General features: G+C 43.3%; 1 protein-coding gene across 1 annotated transcript in view; it reads right to left on the bottom strand.

The window, feature by feature from the left end:
- Window positions 1–8,922: 8,922 nt before the first annotated feature.
- SLC2A13 (solute carrier family 2 member 13) overlaps window positions 8,923–23,309 on the bottom strand; it is a 175,027-nt gene continuing 160,640 nt past the window's right edge. Inside the window, exons 8-10 of the mRNA XM_068930516.1 lie at window positions 16,893–17,014; window positions 16,631–16,783; window positions 8,923–15,457 (exon numbers count right to left, since the gene is read on the bottom strand). Of these exons, the coding sequence (XP_068786617.1) occupies window positions 15,231–15,457; window positions 16,631–16,783; window positions 16,893–17,014 (502 nt within the window). The 3' untranslated portion in view covers window positions 8,923–15,230. The remainder of the gene's footprint in view (window positions 15,458–16,630; window positions 16,784–16,892; window positions 17,015–23,309) is intronic.

Raw genomic sequence — 23,309 nt, 5'->3', positions numbered from 1 at the left:
CTCCTCCCAGTTTTGTGTTATCTGCAGACTTGCTGAGGAGGCACTCTGTCCCATCATCCAGGTCATTAATGATGTGAAACAGTATTGGCCTCAGTATCGACCCCTGGGGGACACCAGTGATGGGCTTCCAGCTGGATTTTGTGCTGCTGATCACAGCCCTCCAAGCCAGCGAGTTCAACCATTTGTCAGTCAACATCACTGATCACCTGTCTAGTCCTTAGTTCATTATCTTGAAAACAAGGGTGTTATGGCAGATGGCATTTACCTTGCTAAAGTCAAGATAAACAGCAGCAACTGCTCTACCCTCGCCCATCCAGCCAGTCATCTCATCATAGAAGGCTATCAGCTTGGTCAGGCATGATTTTCCCTTCATAAATCCATCCTAGCTACCCCGATCACCTTCCTGTCCTACATGCGTTTGGAAATGGCTTCCAGGAGGATTTACTCCATCACCTTCTCAGGGATCAAGATGAGGCTGACTTGGAGCTTCTGCTTTCTTCCAGTCCTCAGGAACCTCCCCTGATGCTATGACCTGTCAAAGTTCATTGAGAGTGGGCTTGTGATGACACCTGCCAGCGCCTTCAGTACTCATAAGTGCATCCTGTCAGGTCCCACGGACTTGTGTATCTCCAGTTTGTTTAAATGTTCCCAGAAGATCTAGAAGATCAAGATGCAGAGCCTGGAAACTGCTGTGCAAACTGCTGTATCTGCTGGCTGCCTCTTCTCCTTCCATCTGGTTCTGCTTTTGTAGCTCTGAAGACCCTTAATCAGCACTGCATCAAGAGCATCCCTAGGGTGCTAGACCCACCCTCCTGTCCATGTCCCCTGCCTCTACTTCCATGAGATTTCCTTCCCCCTCATATTTCACTTCTGCGTCAGGACCAACAGCTTGTGCCTGCTTCTTGTGACCACCATGACATCTGCCAGTAGGGACAGTGCAATAGAAACATGGACACCTTTGTGCACTCTAGTAGATGTTTTGGGGTAGTTCCCTCCCAGAGAAACAGCAATTGCTGACCAGACCCCTTACAGCTTCTATGCATACAAGTCCAGTCACCGAATACCTAGGCTACGGATAGGGGGGAATAAACTATACCAGGCAGGTAAACCCAAGGGAAAGCTGGGCATGTTCACAGCATCTTTACTACCTATCCAAAGGCAGTCCCTGTCTGCATCTCCTCTTGCGGCCAGCAGCCTGCAGCAATTCTCTCTCTTTTCTGTAACATACAAAGCCTTGGGGCTGGAAGGACAGCAGAGTCAGGAGTGTGATGAACAAAGCGAGGCAGCTGTTTCGTGCCACCCTGCTCTCCTCTCTCCTGCTCAGAGCAAATCTCCTGCTCACTGTGGACCTGCATTTCACTCTCAGTAATGAGCAGCAGCAGCACTTCACTGAGACACTAGCACCCCTCCATGACTGCCGTGTTTGTCTGCTAACACTGCAGCCACACCATCTCTCGGCCGCGGCAGGCCCTGCAATGCAGAATCACTTTCCGACAGAATAACCCTGGTCTAGTGGTTCCCAATGCTCTCAACTTCTCCATGAATCCTACCCACCATCATGAAATCTCACAAACAGAGATGCTTTCTTTAAAAGCTGTCTCAGCTGTTACCAGGCTGTGGGCTGAAGTCATCCACTACCCAACGTATAAAACCATTGCTTGCCCTGCTACAAATATTTTTACATCATTTTTAGCACGCAATCCCTGCTCATGTCAGGAGAGCAGCAGGTATACCAGCACCAGCTCCTGACGTAGCTCTGATGCCGTATGGCACTGCTGGCCTCCACCCTCCCCCTCAGCCCACCTGTGAGATGCTGCTACCTCCGAGTGCCCAGGGGAGAGCTAGAGGCTCATCTCCAACTGCAATCACATCTTGGGACAGTCAAATAACAGGGCACATTATCATATCTAACTTCTTGGACAACACGAAGAAGATTATTGAGAGCAGTCAGATGGGGTTTGGTGTCATCACATTATGAAAACACAAAATAAGCATCTATTTAACAGTAAAGGTTTTTCCAAAGCACCAGTTCCTACCAGGGACTGGGCTACCCGCTGCAGGCCGTGACTGTCGCTTTGGAGATGGAGAAGTCGCCTCTCATATTTGCAGGATGACAAGTTACGTGACTGCTGAAAAACCTTCCCATCTGCTAGCAACTATGCTAAACAACATGAAGTAGGGGCTTCACATGCTCCGGACAAGCTGAAACCAGTATTTGGAGACAACTGACTGAGGAGGCTGGGTCTTGCTAACGTTAGCTTTGGAAACAACTTTGAAAAACAAGAGAAAGCCAGAAGGTCGGGAAGGCTGTAAACACCACAGCACTATTGAAGGGGGACCAGCGCACCCAGGGGCAGGTAGGCCAGGTCAGTGGAAACAACCCTCAACATGGTAATGCAAACCCTAATACAATGTGGGGAGCCAGGAACAAACCGACCGCCAGGGCGGCTGCACTGCTGTTCCCCGTTTGACACCCTGGGCCCATGGATTTTGACAGCACCAGGCCTTCACACTTGGCCTGGTGGAGCCGGAGGCAAGTCCAGTCAATGCCTTTAACTGGGTTTCAGGACACGCTGGGGAGCCACGTCCTGGCAGCCACGGGTACGGCCAGCTCCTCTGGGTGCTCCAGGGGCTCAGCACGCGCTCCCGGGACACAGCTCCCACAGGGGCTCTGCTGCCCTTGTCACCTGGGATTTTGAGCCCTGAGGTGCTGATTTCCTTCCACGGACCAAGGCAACAATGTTTACAGTTAGAGGAGATGAAACCTGCCTCCCCTCGACCACACTTGCCGTGAAGCAGCTGTTGATGGGAACGGTCTCCGTTTCAGTCAGCTCACTGTCCTGATGATGATATCTTAATAGGTTTATTTTATATCGTGGATTGTCTTTGTTCTGGGTAACATTACATATCAGTTGCCAACCCAAAATTAGGGCAGTGGTAAATAGCAATACTGAGAAATGCTACAAGCAAGGGGAAATGATCATCAGTTGCACCCGCTGGAACAAAATGCATCCAAACGGCATCAGGTGCGAGGGGTGCACATTTAGGAACGAGAAAGGCTGGATGTGCTGGCAGAGCAGGGCAGCGTCCTGGAAAACAGCAGTGATTTTGTTAAATGTGTACACTTAGCCACGGCCCTGCACAAACACCTCACCACCGCCCAGGAAAGAGCAAGCACAGCCTGGGAATGGGGAGCCAGGCATGGGAATCAGGGGGGTGATTCTCTCTCTGTATGTGGCCTTGAAAGATAAAACAGCAAGCACTACAGCGTGGTACCCAAGAACTGTCAAAAAAAAAAAAAAGCTTACAAAAACTTGACGACTAGAAAAAAACACCTTGTAGAGAGAGGTTTAGACCATTCAATCTGCTTTATCAAAAGGAGATCGAAGGGAAACTTGATTACTGCATAGAGAAGGCACCACAGGGAGTAAAGAGAGGCACTAATGGACTCTAATCTGGCTGACCTAACAGCCCCTCACAGAATCACAGAATCACAGAATGGTTTAGGTTGGAAGGGACCTCTAGAGGTCATCTAGTCCAACCTCCCTGCTCGAGCAGGGTCACCTAGAGCACACTGCCCAAGATCACATCCAGACGGCTTTTGAATATCTCCAGCGAAGGAGACTCCACTACCTCTGTGGGCAGCCTGTGCCAGTGCTCTGTCACCCTTACAGGAAATAAGTTTTTCCTCAGGTTCAGATGAAACTTCCTGTGGTTCAGTTTATGCCCATTGCCTCTTGTCCTATTGCTGGGCACCACGGAGAAGAGACTGGCCTCACCCTCTCGACATCCTCCCTCTTCAGATACTTGTACACATTGATGAGATCACCTCTCAGTCTTCTCTTCTCCACGCTGAACAGGCACAGCTCTCTCAGCCTCTCTTCATAGGAGAGATGCTCCAGCCCCCTCCTCATCTTTGTAGCCCTCCGCTGGACTCTCTCCAGTAGTGCCATGTCTCTCTTGTACTGGGGAGCCCAGCACTGGACACAGTACTCCAGGTAAGGCCTCACCACGGCTGAGGAGAGGGGCAGGATCACCTCCCTCCACCTGCTGGCAACACTCTGCCTGATGCACCCCAGGATGCCATTGGCCTTCTTGGCCACAAGGGCACATTGCTGCCTCATGCTCAACTTGTTGTCCACCAGCACTCCCAGGTCCTTCTCTGCACAGCTGCTTTCCAGCAGGTCAACCCCCAGCCTGTGCTGGAGCATGGGGTTCTTCCTCCCGAGGGGCACCACCCTGCACTTGCCTTTGTTCGACTTCAGGAGGCTCCTCTCTGCCCAACTCTCCAGCCTGGCCAGGTCCCTCTGAACGGCAGCACAGCCCTCTGGGGTACCAGCGACTCCTCCCAGTTCTGTATCCTCAGCAAACTTGCTGAGGGTGCACTCTGTCCCTTCCTCCAGGTCACTGATGACTACATTGAACAAGACTGGACCCAGGACTGACCCCTGGGGGACACCGCTAGCTCCAGGCCTCCAACTAGACTCTGCACCATTGATCACAACCCTCTGAGCTCGGCCATCCAGCCAGTTCTCAAGCCACCTCACTCTCCACTCATCCAGCCCGCACTTCCTGAGTTCACCTATGAGGATGTGATGGGAGAGAGTGTCCAAAGCCTTGCTCAAGTCCAGGGAGACAACATCCATTGCTCTCCCCTCATCTACCCGGCCAGGTGTCCCATCGTAGAAGGCTCTCGGGTTGGTCAAGCATGATTTCCCTTTGGTGAATCCATGCTGACTACTCCTGTTCACCTTGTTGTCCTCCACATGCTTAGAGATGGCCTCCGGGATGAGCTGTTCCACCACCTTTCGAGGGATGGAGGGGAGGCTGACAGGCCTGTAGTTCCCTGGCTCCTCCTCCTTGTCCTTTTGGAAGACTGGGGTGACATTGGCTTTCTTCCAGTCCTCAGGCACCTCTCCTGATCTGCAGGACCTTTCCAAGATGATGGAGAGTGGCCTAGCAACAACACCTGCCAGCTCCCTCAGCACTCGTGGATGTATCCCATTGGGGCCCACGCATTTGTGGATGTCAAGTTTGGACAAAAGATCTCTAACCTGATCCTCCTCAACCAAGGGAGAGTCTTCCTTCCTCCTGGCCTCCAGTACTGTAAGAATCCACAATATCATCTTGTGCCTGTCGTAACCTGGCTGCAGGCTGATCTGGGCATCTTAGAGCAGGGCTGCACTGCCCATGGAAACACCTACCATCCTCTTCAAGCCAACCGGAACCCCCTGACAAATGAAGATTGTAACACAAATGAGAGAATAACTGCTAAAATCAGCCTGCCTAGGGATTTGAAACACTGGAAATACAGCAGGATGGTGTATGTTTAGTATGTGGCTCGCTGCTAATATTTATATCCATTTCCAGAGGGTGAGTGGACACAGTACTTGTCCTCCTGCCCTTGGAGGGGAAGAGGGTGATGGCGAATGAGCATCACTCATTTGCATGGTGAGAAATCCCTTCACTGCTCTCACCTTGCTAAACAGCGCTCACCCTAAGGGACCTCTTTTGGGAAGTGATGTTGCCACCTGGCTTCCTTGAGCATTGTGATCTGCTGGAGTCCTTGAAACAGAATGAAAGTGTAAAATAAGCCAAAATATGTCAAAGCCACACAAGTTTTTGTTAAATGTGCACACATAGCCATGGTCTTCTGGGCGCCAGGATTTATCCAGTGGTAAGAAAACTTTCCCTGCAGGCAGCAGGGCTGGTACCCATGAAATGACATGGGAAACACCTCTGGGAGTTACCGCGCATGTGAGCTGGCCGCTGCAGATCCCGAGAGGTGCTGCATCAGTCCTGGGAGCTCGCCTGGCCTCCCACGTCTGCGTCCCTCCTCCTGGGCTGGCTTGACTTGTCTCCTGGAACTGCAGGGATCTCCTAGCGATCTCTGAGCTCACCACACTCTCACCCGGCTAACTGCTCCTCACACTTTATATCCTGTTTCCTTCCTTGGAGATCGTTAGGGATTTGCCCTTGTTTCCTCGGCAACCTGATCTAATTTCAGAGTTTCACATACCATCTTCATTATGAAGTTTATCTAATCCAGCCCTCCCTGCTCTCAATCTGCTTGTGCATCTCCAACCATCTCGCTGATATGTCCTGAAATCCTCATTGTTCCTTCAGACACGGACCTTCCCAGACACGGATCCCCTTTTCACCATCTTTGATGAAATTTAAGCAAGTCCGTAACCTTCTTTTTCAGTAGGAATGGCCATGTGGTTCACTGCTTTGCTGAAATGGGGCCTTAATTTTTCCTTCTTGCATCTCAGGCCTGGAACAGCCTCTTTCTTCTTCGTGCGTAACACACACACAAACACACACCTCAACACACTCTCTCCTGTTTCACTTGCAGATATGCTCCCAGGCAGAGCCTGCACTCTGCTGTTATCTAAGCCTTTGCAGGAGAGTGGCAACTGTGCTGTAGATTTTAATTTCTTTAGACCATGTGCAACTCCTGCATACTTGTATGGATTTATTTATTCAACATGATCCTTTTCTAAAGAATAATCCACAGAGTAGGGCTTTTTTAGAAGTTTTTTTTATCTCCATGGTCCTTTTTCATGTTGCGATAAAATACACCTAAGCCCATCCATGCACAGTGATGTTCTTAACTAACTCATTGTAGGACTGTGTACAGATTGTTCTGAATGTATGTTCCTCTTTCTGGACTCATATAATATACATTTTACTGATCTGTAAAAGATATCCTGCTTTTTTTTTTCCCAGCATTATGAATTCTCTTAGCACTCTCATGGGATATGAAAGTATCAAAAAATCAGAATGTGCTGGCTAAGGCAAAGGTCTGACTTGTGTGAAAAACAGATGGATAATTACATCCTTCTGAAATCCAAATCTGAAGATCTCCTAGAAGATACCTGAACTGAACAAAACCCCTTCATGCTTAGGTTTCAAAGTAGATTTGTTGTCTTATTCTGTCAAGATCAAGATGCAGAAAATGCATCCGGTAGTACTGCAGTCAACACTCAAAAAGGCAAAAGCTTTCCAAATGTCAGCTCAGTGCAGAGCTTCTCTATTAATTACATGCATGCACAGGTCTTCCAGACAGATGAGGTACGTTAACCACACAAGTGAAATCCTGCCCTGGAGACCGGATAACAGGCACAATGTGACTGGGGGAAGTGCTTAAGGAAAATGGGCATGACTGTTTCCCTATGGCTTTCATATGGTTGCTTGGTGGGTTGACTAGGTTAATTCATCTGTTAGCATAGGGGTTGAGATGCCACTCGTTTTGGTTCAAGCGAATATGCTGGAAGTCCAACTGCAGCAGGGGAAGAGCCAAAGCAGGTTCTTCCAGAGAGCTCTCTGCGGGGCAGCGGGAGGGATGTGTTTCAGGGGGTAATTACTGGCAAGTCTCTTAAAACACCTCAGTGTGACACAGCAGGAGGCCACTGTGATCAAAGAAAGAAGTGGGTTTTTTTTAAGCTTACTTTTACTTCTACTGCTACTTTCTACAAACTAGAAAACTGCAGAGAGAAAGATCTCAGGCCATGCACAAAGTAAAGGCTGCGCAGCACTGTGGACGTCTTTGGCTCAAATGCAGCATTGTCCAGCACGGATGCCTGTGGGTGTTATCCTGAAAATACTCGCACATCTTTCACAGAAGATTTGGGAGCAAGTACTACTGCCTGCAATTTAGTTCTGCAGATGTCAGAAGCCATTCAATAGATATATCCATCAGTAATTGTTTTGTGATAGCAGTGGGAGCAGAGAGGAATGGGAGAAAGCAAAAAAATGGACTGTTTGACAGTAGAGTCACCAGCCTTTCATTATTCCGCAAGACTGTTGTGTGGTTTTGGTGACAAGCAATCTAAACAGAAGCCATTCATCACCTTTAGAAGCACTATCAACAAGAAAACAAAAAAGCATAACCTGTCACTACAGAAGGATTGCCTCCTCCATGCCCTCCCAGAGATAAGCCATGCTACAGATACAGGTCTACTGAGCAGTCTCTTGGTGCCAGCCCATCCATTAGTTGTACGGCCATAGGCTGTGACCTCCCTGTCTCCCGGACCAGAAGATGTTGTTGGAGGTGATTCTGGATCTCATAATGTTTTGATACTTGTACATGCAGTTGGGGGACGTAAGAGGGAGGAGCAAGACCAATTTCCCCTCAAGCTAGAGGGTCTCCAGAAGCCACACTCACTCCAGATGGCAGGAGAGCAGGACAGGAGCAGCAGTGTTACTGCTGTCAGGGGTGTGCACGTGTATGCACGTGCGCACACGCTGACCTCCCTGCACGTGGGGGAGGCTCAAAGCTCCTGCAGCACTAACCACCGTAACTGGTCTGTGTTTGGGTCAGAGACAGTGAAAATCCATGGCTGAGGTCTGTCTAGCAACCAGGGCTCACCACGCTGACCCCGGCACAGCGCTAGAGTTCATTATAATTGAAACACTTGGATCATCTGTGATTTTTAAAGAGCACAGGAGGTTTTTCACACGAAAAAGTGTGTAAACTCCATTTCTTTGGTCATACCTCACCTTTGGTACTTAAATAGTCCATCCCTCCACGTGAGCTGCAACTACAGTCATAGTAACCCTCTTAAACTCTTCCTGTCCTAGTAAAAAGGCAATGCAAGAGATGCAATAGGGAAGCAGCGAAGAAGTGCTGCATGCTCTTGTGGAAGGGACAGCCTTTTAGGACTGCACAGCTGTATTCAATTCTTTAATTAAATCCTCTACCAACAAAGGGAAAATGGTCAGCTTTTAAAGGACTGATATCATCACAAAAACACTCCCTGGGTTGAAACACATTTAAGACCATTCTTCTTATCACTTATTTCATGCCCATGAAATACCTTTTATGCCCATGCCCTCTTTTAGCGCATTTTGCTGGGCAATGAGATTTTCCAACTCTAAAAGGCAATCTGAACACTAGAACAAATAAAAGCCTGAGAAAGATTCTGTATTTAATTATCTCACCTTTTATTTTGTTCATTTACACTTCTGGCACTGACAATTCATTGAAGATATTTTTATGTTAAAGACCAAACTTCAGGAAAGCAATCAGAACAGAATTCAATTAAATAATTTGACATCACTTAAGTTTCAGAAAATGTACAACACTTTCATACATTATAGGCTTGACTGGCTGCAAAAGGAAATGGCACATGTTTGACATTGTTAAGAAATAATCTGAACAGACAATTTGACAATTAGTTTTGCCAAAACCTGCTTTGTACTAAATAATGTAACATGCATCCAGGGATTAGAGTATGCCTGATGGCTTCATATGCATGTTATTATTAAAAACAAAAGTACTACTACAAATTTGGTCTCCAATAATATTGCAAATATTCTAAATAGAATTTATCCCAGGAAAATCCAGTTAAAGATTTTGTAGGGTTGCGAGATTCCAGACAAAAGTTGATGCATGACTAGTGCCAATTCCCAGCTATGCCCTGAACCAGCAGGACACTCGAGCACGTAAAGAATTTCAAGCATATGAACAATCCTATTGAGTTCCTAGGGACTATTCAAATACTTAAAATTGAGCAGATGACAGGGGTACACTTGGCAGAGCCTGCGGTGTAAGTCAGAGCAGGCATCCTGGTACCACGCGGCTGTGTCATTTTGCACCTGCTGAGGATCTGTCCCACAAAATTAAGCTTCTCCTGCAGAAGTCACAATGATGGTTGTACATTCAGTTCCCTCCAAAGTCAGTGGAAAGTTTAAGGCAGCAAGAGAAATTTGCCTTTATTTTAACACTTCATAAACTGCTGTTTCATTTATAAGTAAATGGATGTTACGAGTAATTATCACTAATCAGTGCTCACCTTAGTATTTATATAAATATGATGAAATGTCAAACCAATTTTCAAAAAATTATATCCAAATGAAACTGAGGAGCGTAACTGAACCATACCTTCAGCTTCACAATTAAACATGCCAAATCATTCAAATAAAACATACTTTCTGTGTAATGCAAAAAAGTGGGGATTTAGATGAACTCTGGATTCTTGAGGCCTGATTCTGGTCTAACTTACACTGGTGTGAATGAGCTCTATTGAAGCTGACAAGTGAACACCTTTGAGAAAAGGTGCAAGATTAAAAACATGCCGTTGGCTCACACTAACAGGTCATTGTGGTTAAAGTATATTCTCATATACAGAACTCTGAAACACCATTAACACCCATTTACAAAACACTACAGTAATGATTATTGGCACATAAAAAACTCCTTCTCTATATGAAAACATACACAAAATAGGTAAGAATTGCCATTTTCTCAGACTTTTAAAATCTATATATAGTTGCCTTTAGGGAGCTTTACCCCCAGTATCACAAACAACAATATTTCTTCAACAATGTTCACCTAGATTTTACTGTGCTGACATTTTTAACACTGCCACAACCTAGATCACTTTGTGGATTATGCTTAACTGTACTGTACACAAGGCGATGAATATTGATAGAAAACCACTAAGATTTCTGCACAAAAAAATGTGACTTCTTAAAATCCAGAGAACAATTCAGTCACTTTATAGGCAGCAGCTACATGTAAGCTGTAAATGTTACCCGCAATAAAAACACATTTTGCCATAAAGCACATATTGTGGGATTATCTGCTTCTGGCCTGGTACACATAGCTCTATTTTCTTCCCAATGCAGAGGAATGGTTTTGGTTAGCCTGACTCTCTCAAAAAAAGTGCACAAATACCTTACTCTTTAAAGTGCTTAGCAGAACTTTTGTCTTCTCTCTTATTTCTGTTTGAAGACCTCTCTATACCATGAAGACTGTGCCTCTTTCTTGTTTAGTAATGTTTGGCTAGCAAAGCCTCCTATACAAGCAAAATTTCAAGACAACCATGTCAGAAGAATGTTAAAGCTGAGAAGTAGAAAGTTGGGTATAAAGCTGAGAAGTACAAGGTCTATCTTTAATTACCCCTTGCAGGCTTTGGGGCTGCACCCAAGACCCTCATACCCGAAGGAGAGACCCCTGCTCAGTGCCAGGAGTCTTGTAACAGCCCCTGAAAATCAGAACTTCTCTCCAGCCTCAACCTGAGGGACTAAGAAGGGCAAAAGAGATTTCACAGAGGAAAAAAAATACTAGCTTTCTGAACTCGCGTGCCATGTTCTCACCTCCGTGAGGTCGTGGGAGTGAAGCACTCGTGCTCTTCTTCCCACTTGTCCTCCCTGGGACCGCCGCTGTGCAGCATGGCCATGCTCCCAACAGTCTCACCGGTCCCTCTCCTCCCGCTCCCTGCTGCAGGACTGGGCAGGGCCGGCCCTATGGCAAGGTCCAGCAGCCGGCCTGGCCCCATCACCGCTGCTACCGGCCCCCAGGCACCCGCACAGCGGGAGAAGCAAGAGACAACTCCTCTACGCTGCCGACGGCTGCCCCAGCCGGCGCGCGACTTGGCAGGGCTCGCGATGTGGCATCTTTGCTCTTCCACCCTCCCACCACTAAACTCCTTCGCAAGTGAAACGCTGCATTTTTCAGCTCATTCACTAGTAAGTCAGCACTAGAACAACGTTCCTCATGACGCACCTTTCTCTTATTACAAAATTTCTGGCATGGCCGTCACGGCAAGTCAGTGGGTGGCAATGTCTAGGAGAATGAACTAACACACAGGAGTAGCAGCTGAACTTCATTTCTCAAAACGAGTCCTAAGGGCTTACTCCGCTGTTATTTTCAAAACAGGTTTGTGTCTGTTTTTAAAAACTGATTTTGATCAACAAAGTGACAAGGGGAAGAAACAAGGTGCAAATGACCTAAAAAATTATTTTAATTTAAAAATGTTTAACAAACCACTATACGTGAATTAAATTAAAAAGATTTACAATACATCAGGAATTGTTTCTTTTATACTTGCTCTTAGACGAAAATATTTAAAGCATCAGATGTACTAAAATACCTCAAATTATGGTATATAATCAATATGCAATTCATGCAAAACTATACAACCAGTTCTATTAGCATTCCTGATGCACAGAACACCTGAATTAAGTGTGCAGGCCTTGTGAAGAAACTATTTCACATCTTCTGCAGAAAGCTTTTAATAAAACAATGTTGTGCTTAGACACACTACTTACGCTACTTTATAAATTAAAACCCTGTCATAAGAAATTATTCAGCTACATTGTACTTTTATCCTTTGATCTGGAATGTTAATAAGTCTATCCTTAGCAAAATCTCTTAAAACTTAAAATATGCACAAATATAAAAAATCTGTTGCAAAATAGAAACATTTATTTAATTTTCTTCATACATTAAAAATGTTCACAGATTCTAAAAATAAAACCCTAATTGTGTAAGATTAATTTCAAGTATTTATTTGATCTCATTTTTATTACACATAGTGCTTGGTACTAGCTTCGCTGTTTCTAAGGTACGGAATGTTATCTTTGTGTAAAGCAATCCTAAAAGGAAGACTTAAGCCCAACTCTTTGGGGGTGGGAGGGGGGAGTGACAATAAAGAAGCTGATATATTTTGCACCCTCATTACCAGTGGCAATCAGGAATAAAATGCACGTGTTTTAATCGCATCGCCTAAGAAAAAAAGAGCATGGGATGCAAAACTTCAGAAAATCGCTTCAGTAAGATCCAGCTGGTGTGTCAGAAAGTTAGTCTAGGACCGAACACAACTGCATGTCACTTTTGGGAACGTCCGCGAAACAACGCAGGCAAAGAAAGATGGTCTTCGGTTGTTAAAGAGCCCCAGCACTGCCTGCAAAAACCAAACAAAGACACTGATCTTGAGAGAGTGAGCTTTATCGTGCCTTTGCTTTCGTTATGCCAAACAAAAGCAACGGTTTCCTCTAACTGTGGACCTCCGTGCAGCAAAGCGCCAGTGAAGCGCTGCAGCCCGCCTGAGCAGGGACGCTCGCGTGGGCTTTGGCCTGGCTCCTGAAAAGCCTGCCCCAGGGGGACGTGGGCAGGTAGGGCGGCGAGCAGGGGCTGCCGCCGAGGGGGAGCAGAGCCGCAGCCCCTCCTCGGAAAAGCCTGCAAATACCTGCTTCAGTCTGTCCCTGCGTAGGGTAGCGGTAGGCACAGGCTGGACGTTAGAACACCGACTCCTACGCTGCTCCAGATACTGAAACTCTTCTGAATTCGGTCCTGACAGACAGATTTTTTTCAGCTGCAAGAAGCAGCCTCCGTACCCTTACAACTATCCTGTTCTTGTCGGTGACGAGTATCCCTTTTTCTCATTTAAGGTATTGCACCTTTGGTGAAGGCTTCAACGAGGTGACAGCCTAACGGAGACATTCTGCAGGGGCTATATTCGTATACGGCTTGGGAGAGCTGAACATTTTCTACAGCTGGTGCTTATGAGCATAAAACATTGTGCGCTTAAAGGAGAGGAAAGATCTAAGGCCTGAGAATCCAGCTCTCTCGCTGCACCAGGAAACGCTCCGGCTCCACCGTTCACCATGATTCATTTAAAATTCCCTCTGTCTGCTACGCTTTCCCCTTTTACTTCCAGTCAAATTACAGAGGGATGCTTTAAAATGTTTTCTTTTAAAAAATACTTCTTTCATTAATCCAGTAAAAATGAAAATGACCCAAAATAGACCCCAATCACTGAAGTTCAATAATTGAAGAGAGTAAGAAAACCACCTGCATAGCATAACGTCAGACTTCATCAGACTTCATCATTCCGACAACAAAAAAAAATCCATACTTTATCCAACAAAAATAATTTAGTAACAAACATCCAGTCTCATTTTGATAGTACTCTTACATTCAAAATATTTTTCAACCCAAGAAAAGCCCACGAAATATACCTATAAAAGCTAACGAACCCAACATTTTTTACACAATGAAAATAAATGTATTTTTACCACATAAACGGGGAACCCACCATAGGCAGAGGAGGTTTTCCACATTCTTTCATGAAGCAAATATTTCAAAGGTAAGAGTTTGAATTCCTGATGCTTTCAAGCTCATACCTCTGAAGAATTAAAGCAGTGAGGCCAGGGCAAGGGAAAAAAATCATAATATTTTTATGTAGCCGCATAAAAGCCAATTTGCCAAGGCAAGTAATCATGTCAGGTGAACAAATACCATAAATATTTTCATTACCATGCTAAAGGCAGTCCACTTGATTTTTGTGCCGGACGTTTTCTTGACAATTTTGCAATGCTTCAGTAAGGTAATTAATATGAGATGAAGGCTTCTGTCCATTGCTAATACTTTTGTTCAGATCCAGTAAGACAATGGTTAATTAAGACCTTCTGAAGGAAAAATTTGCTGGGGTTCATTTACTCTGCACAAATAACCTGAAGGCAATATGATTATTCGTGAGTAAAGGGCACAAGGGGGGAGCTCAGTGTACACTTGGCAGCACAAAACCTTTCCCCTCCTTTTACTCCTTTTAGTTCATGATATTTTGTGTGCAAAACTAGGCACATACCCCAATGTTCAAATGTGGAAACAAAAATGATTTATTCCAACTAACTGAAGCCTCTATTTCGTACTTCGCAATAGATACCAGTTCTTTTGTACATGTGGTCACACACTTAGTTCTGTTTTACTGCTAGCAGAAGGTTATTTTTGGTAGTTTATCTCACAGGTACCAACTACTGATTGTAGTGTATACTCAAAGAGCACCAGCGGCTGGATAACCCCATGTAACCCACACTTATGCCACCCTAGCGAAACACCACATAGGTGAGTATGGCTCTCTACTCATGCTCACAAATAAATAGAAGTGAAATTCTATTAGGGTAAATTAGGGAAATGTTCCCTCTGATAATAAGGAATAATAAGCTCAGTTAATCCTTTTAAATGATTACCATTACAGCAGCTCATGCATTCCTCAGTTTTTGTACGACATAGCAGACCCATATGCTAGGCCGCTATGGAATGGGCATCAGACGGATCTCAGCTGCTTTCTGATTAATTATTGTATTGTTTGTGTCAGCACTGAAGATACGGATAACCACTAACCATCTTGGGAGAGCCTTCTATACTCATTTGGTGCAGGGCATTGCACTGAACACCTTGGGAGGGTGCAGTACTGCACACAGTTGGTTAATTCATATAATCATGGAATTTGATCTTTTTTGGAAGCCATTGCTTTTAGTTATCAAGAAAACACGAGCATACCGAATTGCCTCCCAAATGGAGCATTTTTGAATATGAAGGCATTTTTAACTAGACAGTAGAAAGGAGAACCAGACCAGAAGCAGGGCAGTGAGGTCATCAAAGAGCTGCTCTTCCCTCAGAAGGCTTTTAAATGATTAAATATATCAGCAGCTGAAAATTATTCCACATCAGAAGCATCATTGTCAGAAAGATGGTAATTACTTCCCTTCACCCGAATATACTCAATATACCTCCCTTCATCAGAATCTGACATACCACATGTACATAGCCTGTTTTCAAATAAAGATTCAATTTCCTCTAGTTTTTTCCCTTTAGTCTCAGGAAGGCAGCCATAGATGAAAACGAGTCCCAAGCCAGCAAACCCTGCATAGAGGAAGAACGCTCCTGCAACAGAAAACAATATGCAGGTTACATAACTTTCCATCCTTTCTTCTGTGATAGAACAAAGGAATGACAAAAGCAGGAGGCTGCTTTTACAAAGTCCTGTGATATCTGTAAAAATTTGAACCGTATCATCTATTTCATCAAACAACGAACAATTTGACTATGGATGCAGGGGAAGCCTGCTTTATTACATCACCTGAGCAAATTAACAACAGCAATTTCATTTAACACGGAAGATGATATAGATCCTTTTTTGGCAAGTCATTCTGCTGTTAAAATAAACAGCAATTGAATTATTGCATACCCACTAAAAAGACAGATATGAACAGCAAGAACTTACTTTGTTTATCTTAACAGCAAAGGACACACTGAGGCAACCCACAAAATGAGAAATTTTGGCAAAAAGAAATAATCACGAGTAAAATAATGCTTGTGACTCCAGCACCCAATTATTATGTAAAATTATTCTGCCAAGACAATAACCACTGAGACTGAGCCTCTTTCCTCCCATCACCCAGCTTAACTAGGGACCCAGGGAAGGTCTCAGAGGGCCAACACACATTTACCTACAGTTAGTTTCTAGACTGATGACTCCAAGGAATTGACTGGCATGGCTAAGAGTGGCTCAAGGACTCTGTACTAGTACTGATGTGAAGGTCACAACAACTCAGTATCAGTTTAATGTAATTTAGATGACTTGCGCTGGAGTGGCTAAGCAGTAATCTGACAATCTCTCCACAGGCTCCAGAAGATAGGACTTAATCAACAGCTGGGAGCAGGGCAGTAGCATCTTAAAGTACACAGCTATTTCTGCAAAGAACATCTGATAATGGCCTCAGATGCCGTTATGAAATGGAAAATTGCAGATGCTGTACTTTTAAGTGGAAATTGGCATACTTCAGTAAGTTAAAAGGTTTTTTCAGTTTCCATGTTTTCATCAACTCTCTAGATTCTTTCCTATGGACAGAAAGAGATGTTTCTTATGAAAACAGGATCAAACTCTGATCCAGGCAGGTCACGTCAGGTCTCTAGTCCTAGTAAAGTATGTCTGGTCAAGATTTTTGCCTTTACGCTTGGAATTTCACAGTGCAAAACAGTTAAGAGGCCAATATTCTAAAGAAAATCTATGTGCCAATGATAGTACTGCAAACATGGACACAAACTGTTTCTTACCATAGTATGTAAGATATTCAGCTGTATGCAGAAATGTCAGTGACACGAGCACATTGAAAATCCAGTTGACTCCAGATGAACATGCGTTTCCTGTACTTCTTGCCCAAAGTGGGTAAATTTCAGAATTGACTGTCCAGGGCATAGGGCCCATCCCTAAGAATTAGAAAAAAGATCAATCTCAGTTTAACACATGGGCTCACCACCTAACATTTTAGCTGTACAATTTTTTAAACTCACTCTGTGAAAGTAACCATTTGCTTACCAGGCGCAAAGAAAACCAAGTATAAAATAAGGCCCAGAAGTGCTGTCCAAGAGTATGGAGTGGGGCAGAAATTGTATGCCCAAAATAAATCTTCCTTTTTGAATACAGTTTCATTTGAACACCTGGAAAATAACCATGACAATGAATATTAAAGATTTTTCAGGGAAATGGGTGACATCTCAATACAGCACTTTATGTCTTATCAAAAGCTGACAAATGTAAAATCGAGATGAAATAGATGCACCCCTGTTAACTTATCAAGATCATTTGAGGTGAGTCCTACTTTCAGAAGGGTGCCTTACAGATAACATTGTGTTTGACTGCAACAGTATCCAGTAGAAAACATCCCTGAATTTAAACACTTGGCTTGTACCGACAGATCTCTTTCAAATGAATAGTCTTTACTATACAGGAGCAGTCTTACCAAAACCAGCGAGACCTTTCTCATGAATATTACATAGTGGAATAAGAGCGGCAGCAGTAGGACTTCAAGCTAAAGATGCTGCGAGTGAGAAGCACTTAGGTCAAATGGAAGTCAGTCCCTGATTCACCGAGGAACTACATGCAGCAAACTTGGGGCATAACCAGTAAAGTTCATGCGTGTGTGGAATAATTTAGAAGGAGGCAGCGTTTCTAACTAGACACTAAAAAGAAGAGCACGACCAGAGCTAAACCACGTCTGAGCTACTGAACGAAAGAGTGATTTTATTCCAAGGACTATGTAGAAATTACACATTTCTAGGAATAACAGGCTCCAAACAAGGCATTCTCACTTAACTGCCAACATTATAATGTATTCTAAATGGATACTGGTAACTTATTTTTGTAATAAACCTTATTTCTGAAAATTAGAATTTGTGTATAGAGACAACAAATCATAACTGTAACTTCAGTAACTTTTCAGCTGCAATACCCTCAGCTGCTACAGTTGAAAATGTGAGTACTTCCGTGAGAGAAGACACCAAAACCTTGAGGTTTAGGTAGATGCTACCCTTTCATATGCAATGTTATTTACTTGCAGAGAACAGAGCACAGAGAGTTGAATGTGAAGAATATGATCCTCTTATGTCACACTGTAGGAAAAACAGAACAAACAGACCTAAAACGGGTGACAAATCATAGCTGGGCAACGAGCAGTGGGGATGGCAGAGCAACAGACACCCTGAAACGTTCCAGAGGACCTGCCATCCTATAAAACTTGACTTTCAAAAGCAAATTCCAACAAAACAACTTTTCTCCTCTGACTTTTTTGTTAGGAAAAGGCCAGCCAACCCCAGGCTGCTAATGAACACTATTAAGCACCAGGGGTCAACCCACCATCTGTTCTAAGGTTGAAGTCTTCCTTTTGTTGGCACGAATGTATCAAGAAGACAATATTTAAAGTACAGCATCACCAGGAAGTTTCAAACAGTCCCAAATCCACTTTCAGGACACCTGGAAATCCAAAATTAAATACACTTACAAGAGAGAAGGAGGTTAATCCAAAGAATCCAGGGAAAATGCACATCTGAAACCACTGCCAAACCCTAAGACTGCCTTAATTGAAGGGAGCCACAAGATTTTAAGTTCCATATTGCATCCGAGGAGGAGGCAGCATCGGAACAGTGGGAGCTAGTGTTCCTCTCTGGGGAGAGCTGAGCTCTCTCTCCACAGGCTCTCAACAAAGCCGTCAGCGCCAGCTTGCACCTTTCCACTCTGCTGCGGCCCTCTCTGTCCTTGCTCAGGCAGAAAACCGATCTCATTCAGTGCATATGGATTGACTTTCAGTCCTGAATTGAAAAATACACAGAAAACAGATGCCGGCTGAACATTTACCTAAAAGAAATGTCCCTGCGCTCCTAGATTCAACAGGCTTCTGGCCCCAGCTGCTACCCAGCCACGCAGAGACTCAGGAATTGAAGACATCAACAACTTCCGATCTGATAAGGATTTTTCACCTTCTTTCAGCCAAAAGGGCTACTGCCATCCCTGCCGTTTCTTCACCTTGCTTCTAAACATCACCCAAGGTTCCTTCTTATGTCACTTTGCTCTTTTGTGGCTTAACTCAGCATCACCTTTGACAGCTAGACATGGGTCCATCCTTATTAGTGACCAACCTGACCAACTTCCACAGTGTTTCACAAACTCCTCGCTTCATATGGTTACATCAGAACTGAGCTTTGTCACAAGTGTAATATTTACGGCAGACCGAACCGTACAGAAGAACTATTCTTTGTGCAAACTTGCAATTCCTTACATGTTAAGGACATGGCGCTTGAAAAAATTCACTTCTCCACACCTGGTGACCACATAGCCATCTTCCATTCACCTCTGCATAGCCACCTGCTTTGCATTTGCATCACTCTGAAATCACAGGATTGCTTGGTATCACACCCTCTTTACAATTGCCCATTTGCTTCTTTCACTGTTACTCTAATTTCATTTGCAGGTGTTTGGCCATGAATACAAGCTGATTATCACTTTAGAGTGTCTTGATGTTGAAACTGGTTTCCCCATTCTGCCCAAGCCGGATTGGCAGCTCCCTCAGAGAGGAGCCTAATGCCTTCTCTCAAATTTTACAGTAAATAAAGATATACTCAGTTTATTATCTTGTATCCCTCTTTGTCAGCACAAACCAACCTGCTGATTCATACAGACACAACCCCTAGGAGGTCTGGATGTTCCTTCCCCCTACCATCTCTCCCCAGATGTGTCCTACTTTTGACAGAGCGTAACACAGACTATATGAGCGAAAAACAGATGTCTCGAAAGCCTCCTGTTGCTGGAGCCACTGATCTGTTCTCAGCTGTCTGTCGGGAACTGAGACAAAATTCTGTTGCAAGAAAGCATATTCAGTACATTGAAACGGGAAGAACAGTCGCAGAGACTAGGCTTAAAGGAGACCTTGCAGGAGCGAACTTCTCTGCTTTGCTTCTCCTTGGGTAGTACAACACCGTGGTACACAGAAGAAAAGTAAAGATACCTGCATTTACTGGAGTCTTGCAGTTCTGGATACACACTAAAATTACACTCCAAGACTATGTGTCTAGATATTTATATAAGCACAGTTACTGTACCAATTCTACTGCTCTTCTCCTAACTCTACAAAATCTATTATTTTGCTAAAGAATATATTAGTAAGTACTGTATAATATACTATCACATGAAATTATGAATTTCATCCTTCGTGAAGGGAATAACTGCTTGGAGCGCAAATGAGCAGCTACCAATCTTTTCAGAAGTTGAAATACGCGGAGAAAATCCCATGTAAATAGCTCGTAAGTCAAATCACGTAATCAGGTACAAAGAGTTTGCAAATAAGAATGTGCTGGGCAACTGTCACATCAGTATAAACTGCAAAGAAGTACTGCATCATATCCTCTGAAATTACTGCCAAAGTGAAAACATAAATAGTATTACATTAAAACCTTTAACATGAGTTTCTGTCATTATACATTTTCAACAGATAATTTATGAAGCACTTTTGTTCTAATTAATGAAAATCAAACCTTCTCAACAGGAGTCACCTTTCACAGCGGATGTGATGAATTTTGCTGACTGGAAACATATCAGAATAGCAGTATATCTCCACATTATGTGTATTATACATTTGTTTTCACCATCACAGAACCCATCCTTTATGTGATAACAGTCTGTGGCCCAGAAGATCTAAAGCTCTGCTCCCCACCCCCTTAAATTGCCTTTTATAGCATATTTAAAAAAGTAACAGAAAAAAGAGTTGTTGTACATTGCCTAAAATGTTATTGTTAACAACAGTGGGACGAAACAGGATAAGATCTTTCCCTTGACAATCAACCTAATTTTTCCCTAATACCAGAGCCAATTTGGCTACAGAACAATTCTCAAGTGCAACACTGGAAACCGCAAACTAGGGAAATCATTAGGCAGTACAGAGGAAACACCAAGTTAGCACAGCACAAGAAAGAGACCCTGATAATTTTCTTCTCAAGTTTCTGTTAATTTTTGCTTTGCTGTAGACCGAGGAATGTGTAGCTCTAAAGATATGGCTGTTGTGGGAATTAAATGTTTCATTCTGAACAGTTCATATATTTTTAATATGAAACCTGCTGGCTTCTCATTGTCATTTAAGCCCTTCAGAAGCATCTCAAATTGATTTAAATGAAAAATGCTAAAAGGTCAAAACTGGAATCAAATCAGTCTAAGGAAATAAATTACTTTTAAGGAAAATCACTAATCTTATCATTCATGTCCTTAAAACGCTGGTTAGAACATGCATCTCTCAAATTTACGTCTTCTACTCTGAGAGAAAATTTAACACCAGGTTCTGCTGGAATGCAAAGATTTTGCAACTAATCTACAGTTTCACTGATCCCCTATTTCTTTGTTTTAACAAGGGTAAAATTACTTAAGGACTGTTATTATGCCAAACTTCTGTGTCTGGGTTACAAAGATGATGATTATCAACAATTCCCAACTTAGTCTCCAGTGTAACTCCTCGTGTATAGTGCCAGTTTTTAGATCATTCATACCAAACTGAACAATATAAATGTATGCAAGCTTATTGACTCAACTTTTTCCAAGAAGCCTGGTCACTATAACGACAGAGGACCAAGCAGAGCTGATGAACAATAGCTGCTTGGACTAAGGAAAGTTTCCTTGGAAGATCCTTGGGAACACCTAAAATTATTTATCCACAAGCAATTATTATTAGTCCTATAGAAGAATCTGTTCCTCGATTCTAGGCTGAGTTTGCACCATTTGAAGCCCTCTCTTTCTACTAAAAATACTTTATTTTCTATTGTGGTGCTATGTCACAAAGTCTATGTCAGTGGTCTAAACTAACTATCTTCAAATTACATAAAGGAGAGAATGATAGCAAGGTATCAGTTTAGCTGGCTAATAATTCAGTGACAGTCAGACATGTAACTAAAGAGAACTTTGGCAACTGCCTCTATCTTCTCCATCAAGTGAAATGCATTCAAAATCAATTTTCAAAATGGAAAAAAAAATATTATAGCTGGCTTTCAATTTGAACACTTAACTGCATATAACCATTCTCTTCTTTACAGGAAGACTAATTTCACCTCCTATAGTTTCATCTTCCCAAACAATGTCTGGATTGAAGAAAAAGTGGTTTTGGGGTGGGTAGAGGGAAAGTGAGAGGTCATCATTGGAAAGTACTTCCTTCTGTAGCTGAAAAGAAAGATGCTTCTAGTTTTAAAAATTCCTGGACAACGTGTTCTGCCCAAGATAAAAAGCGGTATGAGTGATGTTGTATACAAAATAAATTGAGGTTGGAAACCTCACATGCTGACTTTGAGAACAGAGAGATAAAAATTAAAATCAAGCAATACAATCTGTATTCTTCATAACCATACACTATATTTACATTTACACATTATCAATGACAGAAGAGTCATCGACAGGCTAAGAAATCTTATCCTGCCTGAAGCACAAGGACACTCAATTTAAGGGTAGGGAGTGCTTAAGCTGGAAACTTATGGCATTACACTAAATTTATCGGTTTGCCTTATTGCATTGCCTGTTTTTCATCAACTTTCCTCAGGACAGAAAGGATCCTATCCTTGTCCAATTTTTTCTATTTGAGTAAGCCACACTTACAACATTAATCATGAACTGGGCACATCAGACACTACTACCTCTTTCTTGATATTTGCTCTCCAAACATTCTTTTCACACTGTAATTTCAAAATTCACTTCTTCGCTCAGCAGTTCAGTAACACTTATCTGAAATCTCTCCATTCCTTCCTGTTCCTAACTAAAAACAGTGCTTACTTCTTGGCAGTCATCAGTCTCTGAGGTTGTGGTCCTGCCATCTATACCGGCTAAATTTATCTGCTTCCGTGAGATTCCCTTCCCCTTCCTTCTCGCCCCATTCTGCCCCCCACTCTAACCTGCTACCCTGACTGCTCTCCCAAGGCTCTCCCAATTCTATCTGCTCTTTACAGATACCCACTACTTCCTTTATTGATGACTTCTTGCACACATAGAGTATAACAACCTAGTAAAATTCCAGCTTGTCCAAATTAAGTGGAGATTTGAGGGTCTCTTCACTATTTAAAGTGCTTCAAGCTTAAAAAAAATTTTTTTAAGGATATTTTCTGCTAATAGTCCTACCTTCAATTCTTGGCTTGTAGACACATGAAGATTTCACTTTTGAACAGTGCCTGAAGCTTGCCAGCTATGGGGCTATTGTGTAGAGATTTAAATTATTATGTATTTGACCCTTGTTATAAGCCTAAACAGTGACAGGAATTTTTAACTAGTGACTAAGTCAAATGTTAGTGCTCGCTCCTGAGGTTTCTTTAACCTTAACGTAGCTGTGGGAAAGGGAAGGACACTGAATTTGCCATCATGTAAGAAAAAAACCCAGTATTTCAGAGTGTGGAGGAGATTCACTTTCTCCGCAGTCTGAAAAAGAGCACTATCTTTCTG

Source organism: Struthio camelus, chromosome 1 (genome assembly GCF_040807025.1).
Source record: "Struthio camelus isolate bStrCam1 chromosome 1, bStrCam1.hap1, whole genome shotgun sequence".
Lineage (NCBI taxonomy): Eukaryota > Metazoa > Chordata > Aves > Struthioniformes > Struthionidae > Struthio > Struthio camelus.
This window is presented reverse-complemented; position numbering and strand designations above follow the sequence as displayed.